General features: G+C 45.2%; 1 protein-coding gene across 1 annotated transcript; it reads right to left on the bottom strand.

The window, feature by feature from the left end:
* Positions 1–1787: 1787 nt before the first annotated feature.
* On the bottom strand, positions 1788–8847 carry LOC310861272 (centromere protein L-like; the record flags this gene model as incomplete). The annotated part of the gene is made up of 5 exons (XM_083768670.1): positions 8728–8847; positions 6480–6624; positions 5375–5635; positions 2456–3070; positions 1788–1862 (listed from the first exon to the last, which is right to left on the bottom strand). The coding sequence occupies exons 1-5, from the start codon at positions 8742–8744 to the stop codon at positions 1788–1790; spliced, it is 1113 nt and encodes a 370-aa protein (XP_083624796.1). The 5' UTR covers positions 8745–8847.
* Between the last annotated feature and the right edge of the window lie 10686 nt (positions 8848–19533).

The raw sequence follows: 19533 nt of genomic DNA, 5'->3' as shown, positions 1-19533 counted from the left end.
ATTGACGTCAGGCCAAAATGGGTTAATACCAGAAGAATGATGCATTGTTGTGATTATGAACCACAGTGGGAACTTTATTAATATTTATGTACATGCTGAATATCACACAAGGTTGTGCTTAATCAAATGGTGGTCCCGCTTAAACACCTTTCTTTCAGTTGTGACCTGAACAGATAATATTCGTTATGAATCAGGATGAAATACTAAAATCCCTGGAAACATTGTTCATCTTTATTAATTCTATTAAGAGACCATGTAGTATATACATACACACACACACACACTGAATTGAACATTAGTAGTTACGGATTTACATGGAATGCACTGGTTTTGGTCATTTCTCAATTGTCGCCTTTGATCTGTAGCATCAAAATATGAATGCAAATGTAAATGTTCCTTAAAAGTCAAGTGGTTCCTCCTTTTTGCATCTTCCTACAGAGATCGGGGTGCATACTTAGTTTAGACTAGTCATTGGTTAGACATGGGTTAGGTTTAGGTGTGCTGCCCTGTGGGAGCCGGTTTAGGGTGAGGGTTTGAGATGGGTTGTAGTTGTAGGACTAATGACTGGTCTAACCAATGACTAGTCTAAACCAAAAACTGTCTAAACTAAGTACTGCACCCCAGAGATCCTGTGATGCCACATGAACACATGTGGAACATCTTAAAGGACAACTTTAGTTTTTTTCAACCAAGGTTCATGTTTTAGGTTGTTATTAGAGAAACTAAAAGGTGAGTGTTAATTTTCTTTCATTTGCTGCTTTCTTTTGTTTTGGGGATTTTAGCAGTTTTTGACAGGGGGGAGGGGGCATTCGAGCATGGGGCTAAATATGTAATTCTTTACAAAATATTATGGTGATTTATTTTTTTATTATTTACTATAGTCCTAATAAACCCCAAGAAATTACATCTGACCACATTAGATAACAGGATCTATTGAATGTGACAAACTGACATTGAGCCTATACACAGTATAAGCCTTCCCCCAGTAGGTAGATCACATTCAGTAGATCCTGTGATCTTCTGTGGCCAGATGTAATTTCCTGGGGTTTATTAGGACTATAGTAAATAATAAATAAATAAATCACCATCAAATTTGGTAAAAAAAATACATATTTAGCCCCATGCTCGAATGCCCCCGCCCCCCTGTCAAAAAGAGCTAAAATCCCTAAAACGAAAGAAAGCAGCAAATGAAGAAAAATTAACACTCATCTTTTACTTTCTCTAATAACAACCTAAAACATGAACCTTGGTTGAAAAAAAAAACTAAAGTTGTCCTTTAAGAACGGAAGACGGAGCATATTCCACAGATTACAGGAGACCGCTCATGTCTTTGGAATTTAAAATGTCTTATGTGGCTAAAAGCTAAAATAGTGATCTGGAGACATCGCACGCTGCTTTTAGTTTATTATATACGTCCGGTAACCGCCCGGGGTCTGTGCTTAGTTAATCACCTCCTTTCCTCTGCACCCAATCACATTGCTCCATCTGTTTTCCTTCACCTATCATGACATGCCCTGCAGACTCTAAGGTTGTCTGTGGTGGTACTAACTACTAACCACTTCAACCCTATAGTTGACTAGAGACCCTCGCAGCACATGAATACATAATACACAAAGAGCCGATGTTCTAGCTACCAATTTCAGTCTTTATAAAAAAGGGATCTCACTTTCAAAACATGTTTGTGGTCAAAGTCTACTCGCACATAAAAGAGCTCCCCGGACAGATTTTTAAAAAACAAATTGAAAAACATATTAAGACCATAATTGTCTTTAAAAAGTATTTTCTTCTCAGATTGGCATTTTCAGCACAGCCATCTCTGTGAGCAGTGTCAGGGTGGTGAGCAGGTACTTCTTGTTCTTGATCTGTCAACAGAAAGACAGGAACACATGGATTAAAACTAAACTAAATATCACGTGAAAGGAATTGCTTTCAGTTATTTTACCTTATATCTTTTATGAACTATCCAAGAACATCTTTCTGAGGGGTTTTCTGGAAGATTGGACATGTGTTTTATAGCTAGTTTGACCAGTTCGAAACGCTTTAATCTTAAAATAACAAATAACCGGGTCTAGTTAATCTCTGTGGTGGTGGGCAGGGTCTTTACCACTGCGCCACACGTCTAAAAGTTTAATGAAATAAAAACGTAGTGGTTAACGATCTAAGGGCCGATTCATACTCATATTTTACCACTTTTTCGGCGCTGTAGTGCCGAAATGATTTCGGCTCGTCAGAAACTTTCAGTAGCACCGAAGAGCCCACTTTAGGACGGTACCCCCCCCCCCCCCCCCCGAACCTCAAATGACGTCACATTGTAGGCTCTACAGAGCCGAACCGACTCTAAAATCGGCTCTAAAATAGGAGCATGAATCGGCCCTTATACTGCAGTGCAGAGTCTGCAGACATGGTCATTTTTCACTTGTTAACCCATTATCTTATATCTTATATTATTTATTACCCTGATTCTGCCGCTGCACTTGGCCGTCCCCAGGGCGGTGGACACCTGGCTCAGTGTCCCCGCGGACAGGTGCGTCTTGAAGTGTCTGTAGAGGTGTCCCTCCAGCATCTCAAAGAACCTCTTCACCTCCTTGACGTCCACAGCATCGTCATCGTCAGCCCCTCCCCCTCCCCCTCTGTTCTCCTTCTCGCCCTCCTCCTCCTCCTGCTGCTGCTGCTGCTCGCGGGCGAGGCTCCACAGCCGCCAGGCGTCCTTGGCGAACAGCGCGTAGGTGACGTCGAGCGGCGGCGTGGCCGAGCGGAGGACGTACTGGAGGTGGAGCTGCAGGATGTCGGCCTCGGGCTGGCAGTTGGTCCACAGCGCGGCCAGCCACTGCAGCACCGTGGCGTTGAGCGGCAGCCGGCCGAAGCAGCAGTCGAAGGTCCTCTGGAACCAGGCCTTGACCAGCGCGGTGAGCGCCTGGCTGCCGCCGCTGTGCAGCAGCAGCGGCAGGCTCACAAAGTCCTCCGGGAGCGTGTGCAGGAAGTCGGGGTCGGCGTTGACGCACGTCAGCCACCCGCTCCACACCACCTTGTGGGCCTCGTCGGGCCTGGCGAACACCGGCTTGGACTGGATCTGTGTGGCGAGAGAGAGAGAGAGAGAGAGAGAGGTGAAGAGAATGAGAGGAAACACCAAAAGATCAGAGCATTTCTTACTTTAAAATAACACAAATCCTTCTGCTACAATCTATCTCTTAGATCTATACCAGTACCAGCAATGACATTTACACTGACTGTATTTGTTACTGTCCCCTTCTTTCCTCTGCTGCGTAGCAGCTGGTGGTTGCCAGGTTGGTGGGGTGGCTGGAAGAGGGTGAGCAAACTGTCTGTATATTTCTATCAGGGGATCCCCCTTGAAAATGAGATGCTGCATCTCAAGGGGTTGTCCCCTTCAATAAAACTGAAATATTCTGCGGCACAATGAGACTGAAATGGCTCTTTAAAAGGTGTGGCGTGTCTGGTTTCCTTCCTCGTTGTAGTGATGGCATTGTGTGTCTCTGAGACTAAAGAACTGTTCATCTCGTCACCAGGGTTACCGACCTGTATAAAGAACTGTTCATCGTCAACAGGGTGTGATGATATTACAGGTTATGCAGAGGGAGGCGGACAGTGTTTTCTCCTGTGTGTGACAGTCTGTGGGTGTGCGCGCGCGCGTGCGTGTCGTGGTGTGAGTGGGTGATTGTAACAGGGGGAGGACCAGGAAAAGACGCAGCCTCGCCGGATTGGTGCACAGAGGAAGACGCCAAGTTTAAAGGGCTGTCAGAGAGGCGGCGACAGCGAACCCGTGCCTTCCTGGCTCCCAACCCGTCCGATCCGCTGTTAGCTCTAGCCCTTTGTGTCTTGTGTAGCCTGAATAGAGAGGTAGCTAAATGTAACCTGTGCCGCTTGATTCAGAATGTAACTGACAGATCACAGCCCGACTTGAATGGCCTCCTGCCAAAGGCTACTGCGCTAGCGGGTTCTCAGCTAACGATAAGGGAGGGGGGCTGAGCTTTTGTTTTCTCGTTTGTATATGTTTTCTGACAGGGAGGTTAGCACTTGTATTTTGTTTGGGGTTCATGTTAGGCAAGTATTCACTTTTCCGTTCTAGTTTTGTTTTCTTGTTCAGTCCTCCACCCCTTGGAGATTTTGTACCCGATGGCCTGAAGTGAACAACAAATAAAAAGAAATTTTTTGAAAAGTCAACTGTTTGGACGGCGGTTTTCTTGGGAGCTGGGAGTCGGTTTTCCACACCTGATGTCTCGGTTCCCCCTAGGCCGAGACATCACAAGGGTTACCGACCTGTATGAAGACGGTCTCTAAAGAACTGTTCATCGTCACCAGGGTTACCGACCTGTATAAAGAACTGTTCATCTCGTCACCAGGGTTACCGACCTGTATGAAGAACTGTTCATCTCGTCACCAGGGTTACCGACCTGTATGAAGAACTGTTCATCGTCACCAGGGTTACCGACCTGTATAAAGAACTGTTCATCTCGTCACCAGGGTTAACGATCTGTATAAAGAACTGTTCATCGTCACCAGGGTTACCGACCTGTATAAAGAACTGTTCATCGTCACCAGGGTTACCGACCTGTATAAAGAACTGTTCATCTCGTCACCAGGGTTACCGACCTGTATAAAGAACTGTTCATCGTCACCAGGGTTACCGACCTGTATAAAGAACTGTTCATCTCGTCACCAGGGTTACCGACCTGTATGAAGAACTGTTCATCGTCACCAGGGTTACCGACCTGTATAAAGAACTGTTCATCTCGTCACCAGGGTTACCGACCTGTATAAAGAACTGTTCATCGTCACCAGGGTTACCGACCTGTATAAAGAACTGTTCATCTCGTCACCAGGGTTACCGACCTGTATGAAGAACTGTTCATCGTCACCAGGGTTACCGACCTGTATGAAGAACTGTTCATCTCGTCACCAGGGTTACCGACCTGTATAAAGAACTGTTCATCTCGTCACCAGGGTTACCGACCTGTATAAAGAACTGTTCATCGTCACCAGGGTTACCGACCTGTATAAAGAACTGTTCATCGTCACCAGGGTTACCGACCTGTATGAAGAACTGTTCATCGTCACCAGGGTTACCGACCTGTATGAAGAACTGTTCATCGTCACCAGGGTTACCGACCTGTATAAAGAACTGTTCCTCGTCACCAGGGTTACCGACCTGTATAAAGAACTGTTCATCGTCACCAGGGTTACCGACCTGTATAAAGAACTGTTCATCGTCACCAGGGTTACCGACCTGTATAAAGAACTGTTCATCTCGTCACCAGGGTTACCGACCTGTATAAAGAACTGTTCATCGTCACCAGGGTTACCGACCTGTATGAAGACGGTCTCTAAAGAACTGTTCATCGTCACCAGGGTTACCGACCTGTATGAAGACGGTCTCTGCGTCGCTGCCGCGCTCCGCCATCCCCTCCACCACGGAGAAGGTGACCTTGAAGCCGCTCCCCGCCGGGCCCCCCGCCTCCTCCACGAAGCCCTGCTGCTTCTTCTCGGACGCGATGAACGCACAGAGCATCCTGGAGTAGCTCTTCAGCTGGGCGTGTCTGAACCGGTAGAGCGGCGTGACGTACGACAGCTTCCATTCCCTCTGCACCAGCAGGGCCAGCTGCTCTGCGTCCACCTTCTCCTGTAGAAAACACAAAACAAAATCTAATCAAAACGTGGCCAAAGAGAACTTCCCCAACAATGAAAGGACGGGACTCCAGAAACGCTCAGGACAAGATTAGTTATGCCTAATTGTTGTATTGCACGACGCGTTTCGCCGTGCGAAGCGGTCCCTTCCTTTCACTGGGGAAGTTCTCTTTGGCCTGCATTATAAGCAAATGTGCTATATATATATATATAGCACATTTTTTTAAATAAACTCACGTCGTACCAAAGTGCACTGCTTTACAAATCAATATAAGCGTCAAAACGGAAGAATCGATAATAAGACAACACGCAATCATATTAGTCAGAGAGTAGAAAAACATTGAAAGCAGCAAAGCAGATTCTTTATTTTTATTTTTTTAACAAAGTTATCCCATGATTTTGTGACCCATTTTTTCCACCCGGTGCCAATTATCTAAGGTGCTACTCTGCCAGCCAACCTGGGGAGAGTCCCGAACTCATCGCTCATGCTTCCATTAATGCAGAAGGAGTGAGCAGAGGCCGCTTCAAACCATTCTTAACAGTTTTCAGCCTGGATTTAAATTTAAAAAATCACACCCGTGTGAACTGAGTGGTGCAATCTACAAGCTATCTACAATCTACAAGCCATCTACAATCTACAAGCTTGTAGATCTGCTATTTTTCAATAGCTAAAGCATAACATAATGCCAACACCAAAAGGGGTTCCCAGCCCAGAATAGGTTAACGTCACACGGGCACATAGGTGAACACGGACATTGCTGTTCCTTGGAGTGGTTGCACCACTCAAAAAGCAAAGTGACATGATGTTCTGTTGTCTTTTCGTCTGGGTTTCCACTCACTGTGATGTCGCGTGGTGTCGAAGCCCTCCTGCTGGTCGTCAGCCTCCTCGCCGCCCGTCCGGCCCCGAAGAAGGACGTAGCGTTGGCGCTGCGGCCGTACGACTGGCGGTACCTCTTACTCGCTCTGCGCGGCGACGCCGGCTCACTGACCACGTCGTCCAGCGGAGGTCGGGAAAAACCAAAGGGTGGGTCGGGGCAATGTGGTTAGATGGTGAATACAAATAGCAGATCCAGTGATGTAAGTAAATAGGTTTTCAATGTAATGAGTCCCGCGATGCAGGGATGGTCTTTTAGAAATGAGTCCCAGGGACATATTATGAGTCCCACTTCAACAACGTTAGGAGTTCTATTTTGCCATTTTTTACAAATTGCAGCATTTATTAACTCCCATTTCATTTTATATGGTTATAATGTGGTTATATTCATGTAGAAAAAAAAAGCTAAACTAAAGCTAGCAAATAAACTAGAATAAAAAATCAGCACAGTAGTGCATTCCGCGGATGCAGAGGTTGCTGTTTTTTATTAGTTATTCGTTATTCATTGTTTTATTAACTATAAACCTTAACCATAAACTGTGTTTTGGGATGCACAATGCATAATTTTAATCTCTGCATTAAGTAGAACATATAATGCAGAGAACACAATGTAATGCCTCATACAAATCAATAACAATCAAATTAATCCAGCACCCGCCTTAATGTTAGGAACCAAATGGACCCACACCAGTCCATTTGGATCAAGAACAAAAAACATGAGTGACCAAGATAGCTACTAGTACACTAGTATCTGGATTCAGGGAGAGAAATTTGGTCTCTCTGAAGATGGTGAGTCTTCAGCTAGATTTTTTTTAAGTGGGTACATTTCAAACGAAAGTCAATATAAAAACTGCTACGAGGATAAAAACCAGCACTTGTTTACATACATCAGTGTCCTCCATTTTCAATTCATCAGAACATAACATGATAACATGATGGCACCATGATTAGAAAAAGAGAACATGTTATAGACTAGTACTTTCATGGTGAGACAAATGTTCCTCGTTTCATATTGAGCAATAATTGCATCCCTTTTTCCAGCCCTATTTCAAGTATACCATACAGTAGTGTACACTACACACATATTGAACAAGGTGGACCCTCTTGTAAACAAGTGCAATGCTTAATTGGGTCGTCCACTCACAGTTAACAGTCTTTGTATTGAGTTTGTGCTTGAAATGTACTGTAATTCTGCAAACTGTTAATACATATTTCAATCAATCAATCAATCAATCAATCACAGCCATGGATCACTCCTAATGCTATGCCCTCCTCCTTTGAATGAGGCACACACGTGTGTGATTAATTACCCTTTAATTACCCATCACCAATCGCAGACCAAATAACGCACCTGTCAAAAATCGCAAAAGTCAAACTCGATCTGTGACAGTCTAAACTAAAGGCTAGTGGAATTAGTCTGCTAAAACACACCTTTTCTGCCACAACCTCAAATGGATATAATATGCATAATAATGCACCTATAACTTTGACACTAGAGGATTATTATCTGACTCCAAGTCGCAGAGAGAAAGTGCATTATATTGGGTGAGTTATAGCTCCACAACTGCAGTTTAAAGGACGAATCCATGAGATGTTTGTATATAATAATAATAATATCACAGCCATTCTAAGGACCAAACGACTATAGCTCTGTCTGGTCCATGTAGCGTTAGGATCCGAGTTCTCCTGTCGTGGTAATATTTAATAACAGTCATTCACTTATATATTGTTACAGTAGTGCTTGGTATAATGCATCGTAAAATAAACGTGTTGTTGATGCGAAAGTTCACCGTTTGCTAAATAACTGTCGTACAGTTGTGTTGTTGTAGGTTGTTGTCAACAGAGACTGTACCCATTCTGAACGGGAACCCATTTTGGTGTTAGCATCATGTTATGCTTTAGCTATTGAGAAATAGCAGATCTACAAGCTCATAGCGCTATGAGCTTGTAGGTCTGCTATTTTTGAAAAATCGAAGAACGACTGAAATTTTTTTTAGAATCTGATCTCAGGTCAGAATGGGTTCATCAGACCAGTGTGTGTCCAGTCAGTGGAAACCTCGTATGAATCTGATCTCAGGTCAGAATGGGTTTTAACTGAGTGGACGGACGACATTACACAAAACATTACACTTTAGGGTCCACCGTATTCAATTCATCAGATCATGTATTGTATTGTATTGTATTGTAATATAATATTGTATATTTATTGTTACCTATCCCGTGGTTCCATGTCCGCGGTGTTGTTAGCATGTAGCAGCAGATGTTATTGTCAGTCAGTGTTGTTGGTGCTCTGTGTTGTTGTTAGCATTAGCCTGTTCGCATCACCGACAAAACATTCAAAAGCAGCCAAGAGTGTCTGCAGCCAGACGCTTCTCGCCGTGATTGCCTAACTTGGGTTGTCCGCCTTGCCTCTAGTGTGATTGGCTAAGAGCTCGTTGCGTTGACAACTAACCCAACTCTATGCAAGTTTATGCAAGTAACCCATAGCTTATATGACGCCAGTCATTAGAGTATGATTGGCGACACCTGCGTAATGTGTTGGAAGGGAGAGACGTTACCCATGATACCAGTGCAGTCTGGACTTTTTCCAGTGACAACATTAGTAGTAGGCCTACTGTTGAAAGTAGGAATTGTAACTAACGGCCTACAGAAATAAGACACACCATCATCCACTGGTGAGTTCAGCCAATGATAATGTCCTCATTTGAAACAAAGCATATAGCCTGCTATGTGGTCTCCGAGTCTAATGTTATTCCTCATTGTACACACAACGTTTTTTTTCTTTCCCCTCCATATTATTATTATTAATAATAATAATGCATTTTATTTGTATTTCACTTTGAATAGTGATATATGTGATATATTGTAAAAAAGAAAAACACAAAGAATACTGGGCAACTCACCCTGGTGAGTTGCCTTCACTTTCTGACATGGCAGGGTGAGTTGTCTGTACTTTCTTCTGGGGCGAGTTACGCCGGGGCTCCACTGGACGTGTCAGTGTTGCGTCTCCGTCACCGTCAGGGAATGTTCCCTTTTTAATCGATGCAGGGTGGCTCCACTGCCTACGATGTCCAGTGGAGCCCCGCCGTTAGGCGAGTTGGTAAAGGGAAAAGATAGACAGCTCGCCCAACAGTATTTGGACAACTTACCCCGGTGAAAAACACACACACACACACACACACACACACACACACACACACACACACAGAAATCAAGATAAATAGCATAAAGAATTCATCATACTTATACAAGGAAATGAGTCACTCAACTCTCACCCCGAGACAACTCAACCCGAAAGTGAAGACAACTCACCCCGAAAGTGAAGACAGCTCACCGGCGTGAGATGTCTGGTGAGTTGTCCGGACTCAAGGCCTATTCATAGTCTGGATTTTCGGTGGTGAGGTAGCCACCGCTCTGGTGTAGCCCCTTTCGGGACCCTACATAAAGCTTTTCTGACATTTTGATGAGTTTTATGTTGGGTCCCTGGTCATGACTATATTTTCGTATGGGAATTCCGGAACGCGGAAGTAAACATGCTCTCTAAGATCCTATCTGCGGCGTGTGACGGCCTTTTTTTGCTTGAGTTATTCTGAATTCGGGAACTTTAAGTACCTATACATCCCGCTGCGAATATCTCCTGTGGCGCGGAAGCCGTTAAGTATTTTTAATCTTTGTTTGACCGATTTGGTCGCTTTATTTCTTCTTGTTTGTTTACCGTTTATTGTACCGCCTCCCGGTGTGCGGTTGGCTTGTGCGGCTACGTCCCTGCCTCTGATCTGCTCTGTCATAGCTATAGCGCCACTAGCTAGCCAGATAGGCGGTACAATGAGGTGTCAATAAACAAGGAAGGAAGAGAAGAATCAAAGCGACCAAATCGGTCAAACAAAGATTAAAAATACTTAACGGCTTCCGCGCCACAGGAGATATTCGCAGCGGCATGTATGGGTACTTCACATATTCAGAGACACTCACGCGAAAAAAAATCGTCAAAGAGCGCAGATAGGCCATAAACACGGTGTTTATGTTTTATGTAGTCTGCGTACCAGGTGGCATGGTACTGCTGCAACAGGACGCAATGCTCTGTGTCGTCAAAAAGTCAGAAACTTCAGTAGCATTTGGGTTCTGCTTGGAGGGCTAGCTCCGGTGGTGAGCTGACCACCGGAGCTGAAATAACGTTGAGCGGTGGTGAGTAAAAACAGAGAGAAGGGCTAGAGCGGTGGCGGTGGTTTGCTCTTCACCGCGGCTCGTGACGTCATGTTGTAGTTCGGTGGTCACCCCACCACCGTTAATCCAAACCGGGGTGAGATGTCCGGACAACTCACTTGGAGGAGGAATATGGGTGAGTTGTCTTGTTACCCATATGAATAATGAAGGTTAAAAAAAAACAGGTCACACAACATGCAGTTCAATACAGATTATTCTATATTTGAACACTATTTTAATACACTAGTATCCTATGCTAGTTATATTCCTGATACATGTTATGTCTAAGATGATTCATTGAATGATTTGACTTATTTGCAAAAAGGGTAGAAAATAGTGCATTTTCCCAATTGAAACTAGTTTTTACAGTCAGACCCAAACGTCATAACTACAGTTAGACCCACTCTGTTGAACCTTCATAACTACAGTTTGACCTACTCTGTTGAACCTTCATAACTACAGTTTTAGTTTTATAGACTAATCAGTGACACCATCCACTACCACATATAGCTCAGTCAATGCTAGTTTTTAATTGGAATACTACAGTATTTATTGCTAGTTTTGAATTGGAATCCTGAAAAGAAAAAGTTTGATTACATTTCAAATGTAATCAAATACCTATACTTTACTTATACTTTATGAACTAAAACAAAAAGTAACTTTTTAATATAGGCATTAATCTACTAATCAATATCTCAGTATTCAGATTCTCACTTTTTATTTTTTATTCCTGCGGGCCACTGCCAGTGCCACATTAAGGCATGGTGGGGCCCGCATGGGGCCCCAGAGCCACATTAAGTGATGGTGGGGGCCAGTCCTGTGGCCCTCTGCTCTCCTGTCCAGACCTGTGGCCCTCTGCTCTTGTAATGGAATCTGCGGACATATGCTCAAAAGACCAAAAGACAAAAACACAATAATGAATAATGAGGCAACACAAGAATTCTGGGTTATAGAATATAGAGATTTTACTCGAGTAAGGAGACGAGACTTACATGAACCCTCATGTATGAAAACCCAGTCTGACTCCCAGAGTGACAACAAACGACAGCCTTTTATAGCTCTCTCTCACACAGACAACCCCCAACATAGCCACAAGGCATTCACCACATGGGACAGTGACGTCATAAAGCAACAGGCCACGGCATCAAACCGTAACATGGAGTATTATTACATGTTTATCTATAGATTTCCACGACATTACCCCACTTTTAAACATTTAAAAACTCATAAACACCATTTATCAGTACATTGCAGATGCAGGCAAAAAACCTGGAACACAAAATCTCAATCATCCAGGGAAATTCCTACATGGCCCCCATTTTTCACAGAGCGACCGCTTATAGCCTACAATATACAGTGACACAATGGTTTTATAACGACAAACAAATAAGGCAACGCCAAATTAAACATACAATAACCGTTGCCGACATTGGACCCAAGAAGACATCTCAGCACCATAGAGTGTCCATTCAGAATTGTCCACCAGCACACTTTGAGGAGCAAGCCAAACCGAAAGTCTTTTTTTTAGTTCCTTCACGCAATGTGCAGGGCCCAGACATGTTGCGAGTTTGCAGATTGGCCATTTTCAACAGAACAGCACACGTCACGGCCTCCCAAAAGACCAGAAGTTGTCACCGACAGGTGACGTTCCCGGAGCACATGCCGCACATGATCGCCGGGTTCAGAGTCCAGAGTGCTAACAGCACTCTCATTTAGGAACATCAGTGTCATAGTAGCAGACATGATCGCACATCATCATCATCATCATCATCATTCATCATAATCATCATTCATGTTGTCGTCTTCATAGGATCATATGGAGCTGGAAAAAACATACTACAAACCAATTTTTTAAAAGGCCCTACTCTATCTAGTCTATCTAGAGTGTTGACGGTGGACTCAACACTTTGTAATATGACGGGAATATGATAATACTTTTAACATGGACACATAATATATACCAGTCAGCTGTTACTTTATAGACTGTTGATTCCTTACTTACAGAAGGTGTAGTGGCACCTTTACTTATTCAGCCTGTGGAAACGGAGCTCTTGCGTCACCTACAGCTGTCTACCATCTGACATTCTGACCATCTCCTAAAATACATTCTCCCGTCTCTTTAGTACACACAGCATTTGTTATGTCCATGTACTGCTTTAGTTTCTTTGTATAGGCCTATCATTTAATACACACATATTGTTCACCTTTCTGCTCCTAATTTTGTCATAACAAGAGCCAGCCATGACAATATAACTACAATATAACATACAGCAGGTATCAAGGAAATCTCTTCAGAACATCAAAATGTTGCATTTAATACTCACAGATCTGATTTCCACAATCCAATGATACTTTTCCCTGTAATTACAGCAATATATACACTTTCGACGCGCATGCACAATTTCAATTCCCGTTAGCGATTAGTCATTTCATTAGTAAATCATTCCACAAACATATGAATCTGGACCGCCTCCACCTTGAACCTAAAAAGAAAACCGGGATCAGAACATTCATACATTTATACAGGAAACACATTGTATTTAAATACTTTGTCTATTTCAGGGCGTCCCCTGAAACAGAACTGCGGACTCACTCACATTAGTCTGTGTGACTCCTATGAATAATATCTTGTAATACATCATATAGTACTTCTATTCTAGAATGTACAACAAAGCTGTCATATAATTCCACTAATGATACTTAAATCAATAGTTTAATTAAAACTACACAGAAACGTCTAACTTTTAAAACTACCATGCGTTTGCGAGTGCACTTGTGCATCTCAGAGCTCAATTTAGGACCACATTTAAACAAAATCACTAGTCGTCGGCAGCATAGTTACTCAACGTTACTCTATAAATGACATCTATGTTGCAAGAATTCTGGGTTATAGAATATAGAGATTTTACTCGAGTAAGGAGACGAGACTTACATGAACCCTCATGTATGAAAACCCAGTCTGACTCCCAGAGTGACAACAAACGACAGCCTTTTATAGCTCTCTCTCACACAGACAACCCCCAACATAGCCACAAGGCATTCACCACATGGGACAGTGACGTCATAAAGCAACAGGCCACGGCATCAAACCGTAACATGGAGTATTATTACATGTTTATCTATAGATTTCCACGACACTCTCCTGTCCAGAGCTGTGGCCCTCTGCTCTCCTGTCCAGACCTGTGGCCCTCTGCTCTCCTGTCACAGACCTGTGGCCCTCTGCTCTCCTGTCACAGTCCTGTGGCCCTCTGCTCTCCTGTCACAGTCCTGTGGCCCTCTGCTCTCCTGTCCAGAGCTGTGGTCCATCATGGCCTCGATCAGCGGCGTCCTGTCCTCTTCCTTCCACTGCTCCATCTGTCTGGAAGTTTTCAGACACTTCAGCCTGAAAAGCGCGATTAAAACCGTGACCATTCCATGTGGGCACAGTTTCGCAAGGTAGGGGTGTGGGCGATATCGGCATACATATCGTCGAGACGATACAATGTTTCCACGATTTCAGAGATATCGTATATATATTGTGATGCAGTGAATGCACATTCTATGATTTGCAATTCTATACCCGTTCAGGACGGGAACCCCTTTTGGTGTTTTAAAGCATAATCTTATACTTTAGCTGTTGAAAAATAGCAGATCTACAAGCTCGTAGCATCTTGTAGATCTGCTATTTTTTTAAGATCTTGAAAATGTGGCGCAAATCTTTGAATATTCTATATATATATATAAAGAGCGATTGTTTCAAACTAAAATCTTTGCTTCTGGGGGGTCCCTGCATGGAACAACATATTTTCAGATGGGGGTCGGCGGCCAAATACAAAATACATTTTTGCGGTCCTTGACATAAATAGTTTGAGAACCACTGATATAGAAACAATCTGGTCTCATGTCTAAATGGGTTCATTTATACTTTTGTAGAACGACGGTTTCACAAAGAATAGAGTATTTTGTTGTAAATGGTCTCTTACTCCTTTTTCTTGTAGTTTTTGTTACATTGCAGGTGGCTGTACTTAAGTAACTTGAAAATTAACAATACAAACCGCATGAAAACATATTATATTTGCCCAAATTGCCCAACTCTAGCGCAAGGCCCGCAAGGCCCAGAAGCGTGTGGCCCCTGGGGCCCCCTCACCTGGGGGCCTCCCGGAGAGCAGGACGTGTCAGAGCCACGGCGAGCCTCTGAACATCTTCTGCCGCAGCGACCTGGAGGTCATCTGTCTGGAGTGTCTGAAGACGGAGCACAAGGTGATGTGAAATAATGTGTATTTAACCAATCAGCGTAAAGGACAACTTTAGTTTTTTTCAACCAAGGTTCATGTTGGGCAGGGGCATTCGAACATGATCCTAAATATGTATTTTTTTGTACCAAAAAATATGGTGATTTTATTTTTTGTATTATTTACTATAGTCCTACTAGACCCCAAGAAATTATATCTGGCCACAAAAGAGCACGGGATCTATTGAATGTGACAACCTGACATATTGAGCCTACGACACACATTATGGGAGCCCCCTAGTACCTCTACCGTCACATTCAGTAGATCCTGTGATCTTTTGTGGACAGATGTAATTTATTGGTCTAGTAGTAGGACTATAGTAAATATTAATAAATAAATCGCCATCAAATTTCGTAAAGAAATACATATTTAGCCCCATGTTCGAATGCCCCCGCCCCCCCTGTCAAAAATAGCTAAAATCGCTAAAACGAAAGCAGCAAATGAAAAAACACTCACCTTTTACTTTCTCTAATAACAACATAAAACATGAACCTTGGTTGAAAAAAACTGAAGTACCGGTACATGTTATTAGACACCTTTAGAAACACTTTGGTGGGCCCAGGCCGTAGCGTAACAGTCTGGGCACCGGACTGGTAATCCAGTCGCAGTGTGCCGCGGGTTCGACTCCCGGACCCGACACGGCCTTTACTGCATGTCATCCCCCATCTCTCTCCCGTTTCCTGTCAGCCTACTGTCTGTCCCTTCAAAAATCAATAAAAGGCGTAAGCCGCAAAAAAATATCTTAAAAAAAAAAAAAAAACACTTTGGTGAAGCAATTTCTTGGTAACGATTTAGTTCCCAGATTGGTCAAATACCTGATAAAATGCCCTTACTAAGGAGAGAATCGACGAGATGGAGCGGTCGTTGGACACCAAGGAGCACCACCGTCTCCTCCAGACGTTCCAGGCGCTGTGCGGCGTTCCGGAAGTCCTCGCTTTGAGCGAGGTGAAGAAGGCTCAGCGACTGCGGAGTGTTCTGACGGCCGTCGCCGAGCTGGAGGAGACGCTGCATTACAAGATGGAGGCGGTTCCCCGAGCCAAGCTGGCGTGGGCGCGTGGAACCCGACACGGCCTCCGTGTCCGCCCTCGTGCTCTCCGAAGGTGGGAAACGAGTGCGGGCCAGGAGGGTGACCTGGCCGTCCTGACGACATGCCGACGACCTGTTCGTCCTGGCCAGAGATTACGTCTACTCGTCTAAGCTCTACTACGAGGTTCAGGTCAGTTGTTTTCGTCGACTAAAAACTGACGAAAACTACATTGAAACTAAGACTAAATTACAATTTCTTCAACAAATAAAAACGATACAAAAATGTTAGGAAGGGACCAGTGGACAAGAGATCCAGTATAAGTCATTTTACACTTGGTTGCATGCTGAAAATATCTGCTCTACAAGCTCTTGTGACGCATTGTGAGCTTGTAGATCGGCTATTTTCAGCAAGTGCAAAAGTAGTCATTACGACGGCATCAAGGCCCGCCAAAATACATTTTAGTCGACTAAATCACCTGTAGATTTAGTCGACTAAAATACCATGACATTTAGTCGACTAAAACTAAACCAACACGTAACACATTCACACATGTGAAAACTATTCAAGAGACTATGACAAAAAACTAAAATTGAAATTTGCTACCAAAAAAGGTCAGAGGAAACACGGACTGGGAGCTGTCGAGAAGTCCTTCAAACACGACAGGAAGCGGCAGGTGGGGAGCTGGTCGCTGCAACTGGATAAGAACGGAAATTATTCGTCCCGCAGAACCCAAAGGCCACCGGTTGGGACCACCACGACCCCTCTCTTCCCGAGCACGAGGCCAGAGAGGATCGGGGTGTTGGTGGACTACACACGACGCGAGGTTTGTTTTTACGACGTCGACGCCAAGGCTCTGCTGCAATGTTTCACACAGTGCGAATTTGTGGAGCCGCTCTACCCCATGCTGTGGAGCGACTGTGACAACGCTCCTCTCGTTATTCTCTCACCTGGGGCCGTCGCGATTACACGTTTAGGTTGACGATTTGATCGTTGTCACAAATAATAATAAGGGCCTTTCTCGGCCCCACCCCTCTCCCACTGTTTATATTGTGTTTAGTTTCCATGATGGCCGCAGCACCAGGAGGGGGTGGGGCAGAGGTGAGTGGGCGGCAGTGGCGGAACAACATTGGGCCGGGCCGGGGTGTGAGACAGCACGACCGGGCCTCACCGAACATGACTCCCAACAGCACCCCCCCCCCATCGGGGAAAAGAAAACTAGGGGTTACGTATGTAACCTAGGTTCTATAACGGCGAGCAAGACCGCTCGCTTTGGGAGTTGACGCCCCCTGGCGAAAACACAGCATTTCAATATAAACTCACAGACTTTAGGCTGGGACTTTAGACGTGATGACGTTGCCGACCCCGCCCGCCGGGTGCACCTTATAACCGTGCCTCAACGTCCACGTCTCCATTCGATAACAATTGTTCTCTTCTCAAGCAATCAAGAAGGGAATCATGGCGAGCGGTCTTGCTCGCCGTTATAGAACCTAGGTTACATACGTAACCCCTAGTTCTAATAATGGCTTCGCAAGACCGCTCGCTTTGGGAGACTTCATTAACTCCCTTATTGTCATCACGAAGTCTGGACCCCTAGGGCCCGTACCTTTATCTGTGAGCAAAGGACCACAGTACGTCCCTCAACAGGACTACTGTACCCCAACGGGAAGGCCAATCAGACCTAAGTCTGCCAATGTGCCTAAGAGGGGCCGACAGAACAACCGTCTTAACGCCTTGGAGAAGACCAACGTCCCCCGCGGGGAACTAAGTCTCTCCACTTAACTGGAGGCCACGCCCAGGACCGCATGCGCCACTGGCGCCGCTGTCACATCCAGTCTATAGAAGGTGGCAAAGGTGGAAGACGACGCCCAACTTGCAGCGGAACAAACATCCTGAACAGAGACCCTCCACCTCTCGTGGAATGTGCTCTCAACCCTACGGGAGGCACCATATCCCTACCAGAGTAGGCCCGCTCTATAGCCTCCACGATCCACTGGGAAAGCCTAACCTTTGAGATAGGCAGCCCCACAGTCTTGGGATCCCAGGAGACAAACAGTTGTGTAGTCTTCCTCGTCACCTTAGTCCTGTCCAAATACAACCTCAATGCCCTTAACGGACAGAGGTTATGCCTCCTCCTATCCTCCTCAGAGGCAAAGGGGGGGGCGGACAGAACGCCGCCAAGTCCACCGGAACCGGGGCAGCTAGGCGGTTCTTAGGTAAAAATGCCGGATTGGTCTTAATGACCACCCTTGCATCCCCATTGAACCTCATGCATTCCGCACTTGTGGACAAAGCATGGATGTCACTGACCCTTTTAGCGGCTCACAACTGCCTGGCCACTGTTCGTGCAGTGACCAAGCTGCATAGAGGTATCGGCCCCCGGACAACAGATCCGTCCCCGTGTTCCGGAGTCCCGGAGCGTGGGAGGCACTGACCGAAAGAAAGTGCTCGCCGCACCATAACATCAGTCTGCGTGCTAGCGCATGCAGTTTGGTGGACCCTAGGTCCCCTGCTTGTTGATATAGCACATCGTCGTTGTGTTGTCCGTCCTGACCAGGACATGGAAACCGCTGATGAAACGTACGAAACGCTGTAACGCCAGCAGTATCGCCATCAGCCCCAGGCAATCTATGTGGGCAGACTTGATGCTGCCACCCATCGAAACGTTCACAAGATGATGAAAACGGTGTTGTCTTACACCTGGTGACTGCATCCATATATCCGAACGTCCCGCCGACGCAGCGGGGCGACGACTGCCTGTGTACACCTCACAAAAGTCCTTGGACTTAGTGACCGTCCGATCGGAAGGACCAGATATCCGTATATCTGTCCCTTGAAGACGAACCGCAGGAATTTCCTGTGCGGTGGGTAGGTGGGAACGTGGAAATACGCGTCCCTGAGATCGAGAGCTGCAACCAGTCTCCTCGGCGCATACGCGTAGCAGAGCCTTGCTCGTGAGCATTTGGAGCTTTCAACAGCCGCTTTCAACAGCCGTTCAGAGCACGTAGGCCTAGAATGGGCCGCATGCCCCCCCCCTTCCTTCACGAGAAAGTAGCGGGAGTAAGAACCCCGTGTCGCTCTGCTCCATGGACACCCTACGTATAGCCTCCTCCCCAAGGAGATAGGCGTGTAGAAGCATCCCTTGCTGTAGTAACAGAGGCATTCAATTTCTTCAGTAACAAAAAAATAATTGTGCGTGACCTACCAGGCCTGGGACAGCTTCTTTAAGTAAAGAACTGTCCAGATGTGGGGTATAACCCCACATAATTGGCTTACGCCCTCCAAGTAGTTTCAGGTCGTATCCGTGTCCTTGTTCCATTGTATATATATTTTTTTTAATAATAAAAAAGACATACAGGAATGAAACACCACACAGTACAACATTATGAAGAAAAATGTACAGAGGCACATGGCATAGACATTTCCAACAAACGTTCGTCTCTGTTTGCGGTCCGAGGGTGGGGTCCGAGACCACTACCCTCTGCGCCGAGACCCCTGAAGTGGAGGGAAGGGAGGTGGGG

Source organism: Protomyctophum parallelum, assembly GCF_964188405.1.
Source record: "Protomyctophum parallelum genome assembly, chromosome: 7".
Classification (NCBI taxonomy): domain Eukaryota; kingdom Metazoa; phylum Chordata; class Actinopteri; order Myctophiformes; family Myctophidae; genus Protomyctophum; species Protomyctophum parallelum.
The sequence above is the reverse complement of the archived record's forward strand: the minus strand, read 5'-3'. Positions and strand labels throughout refer to the sequence as shown.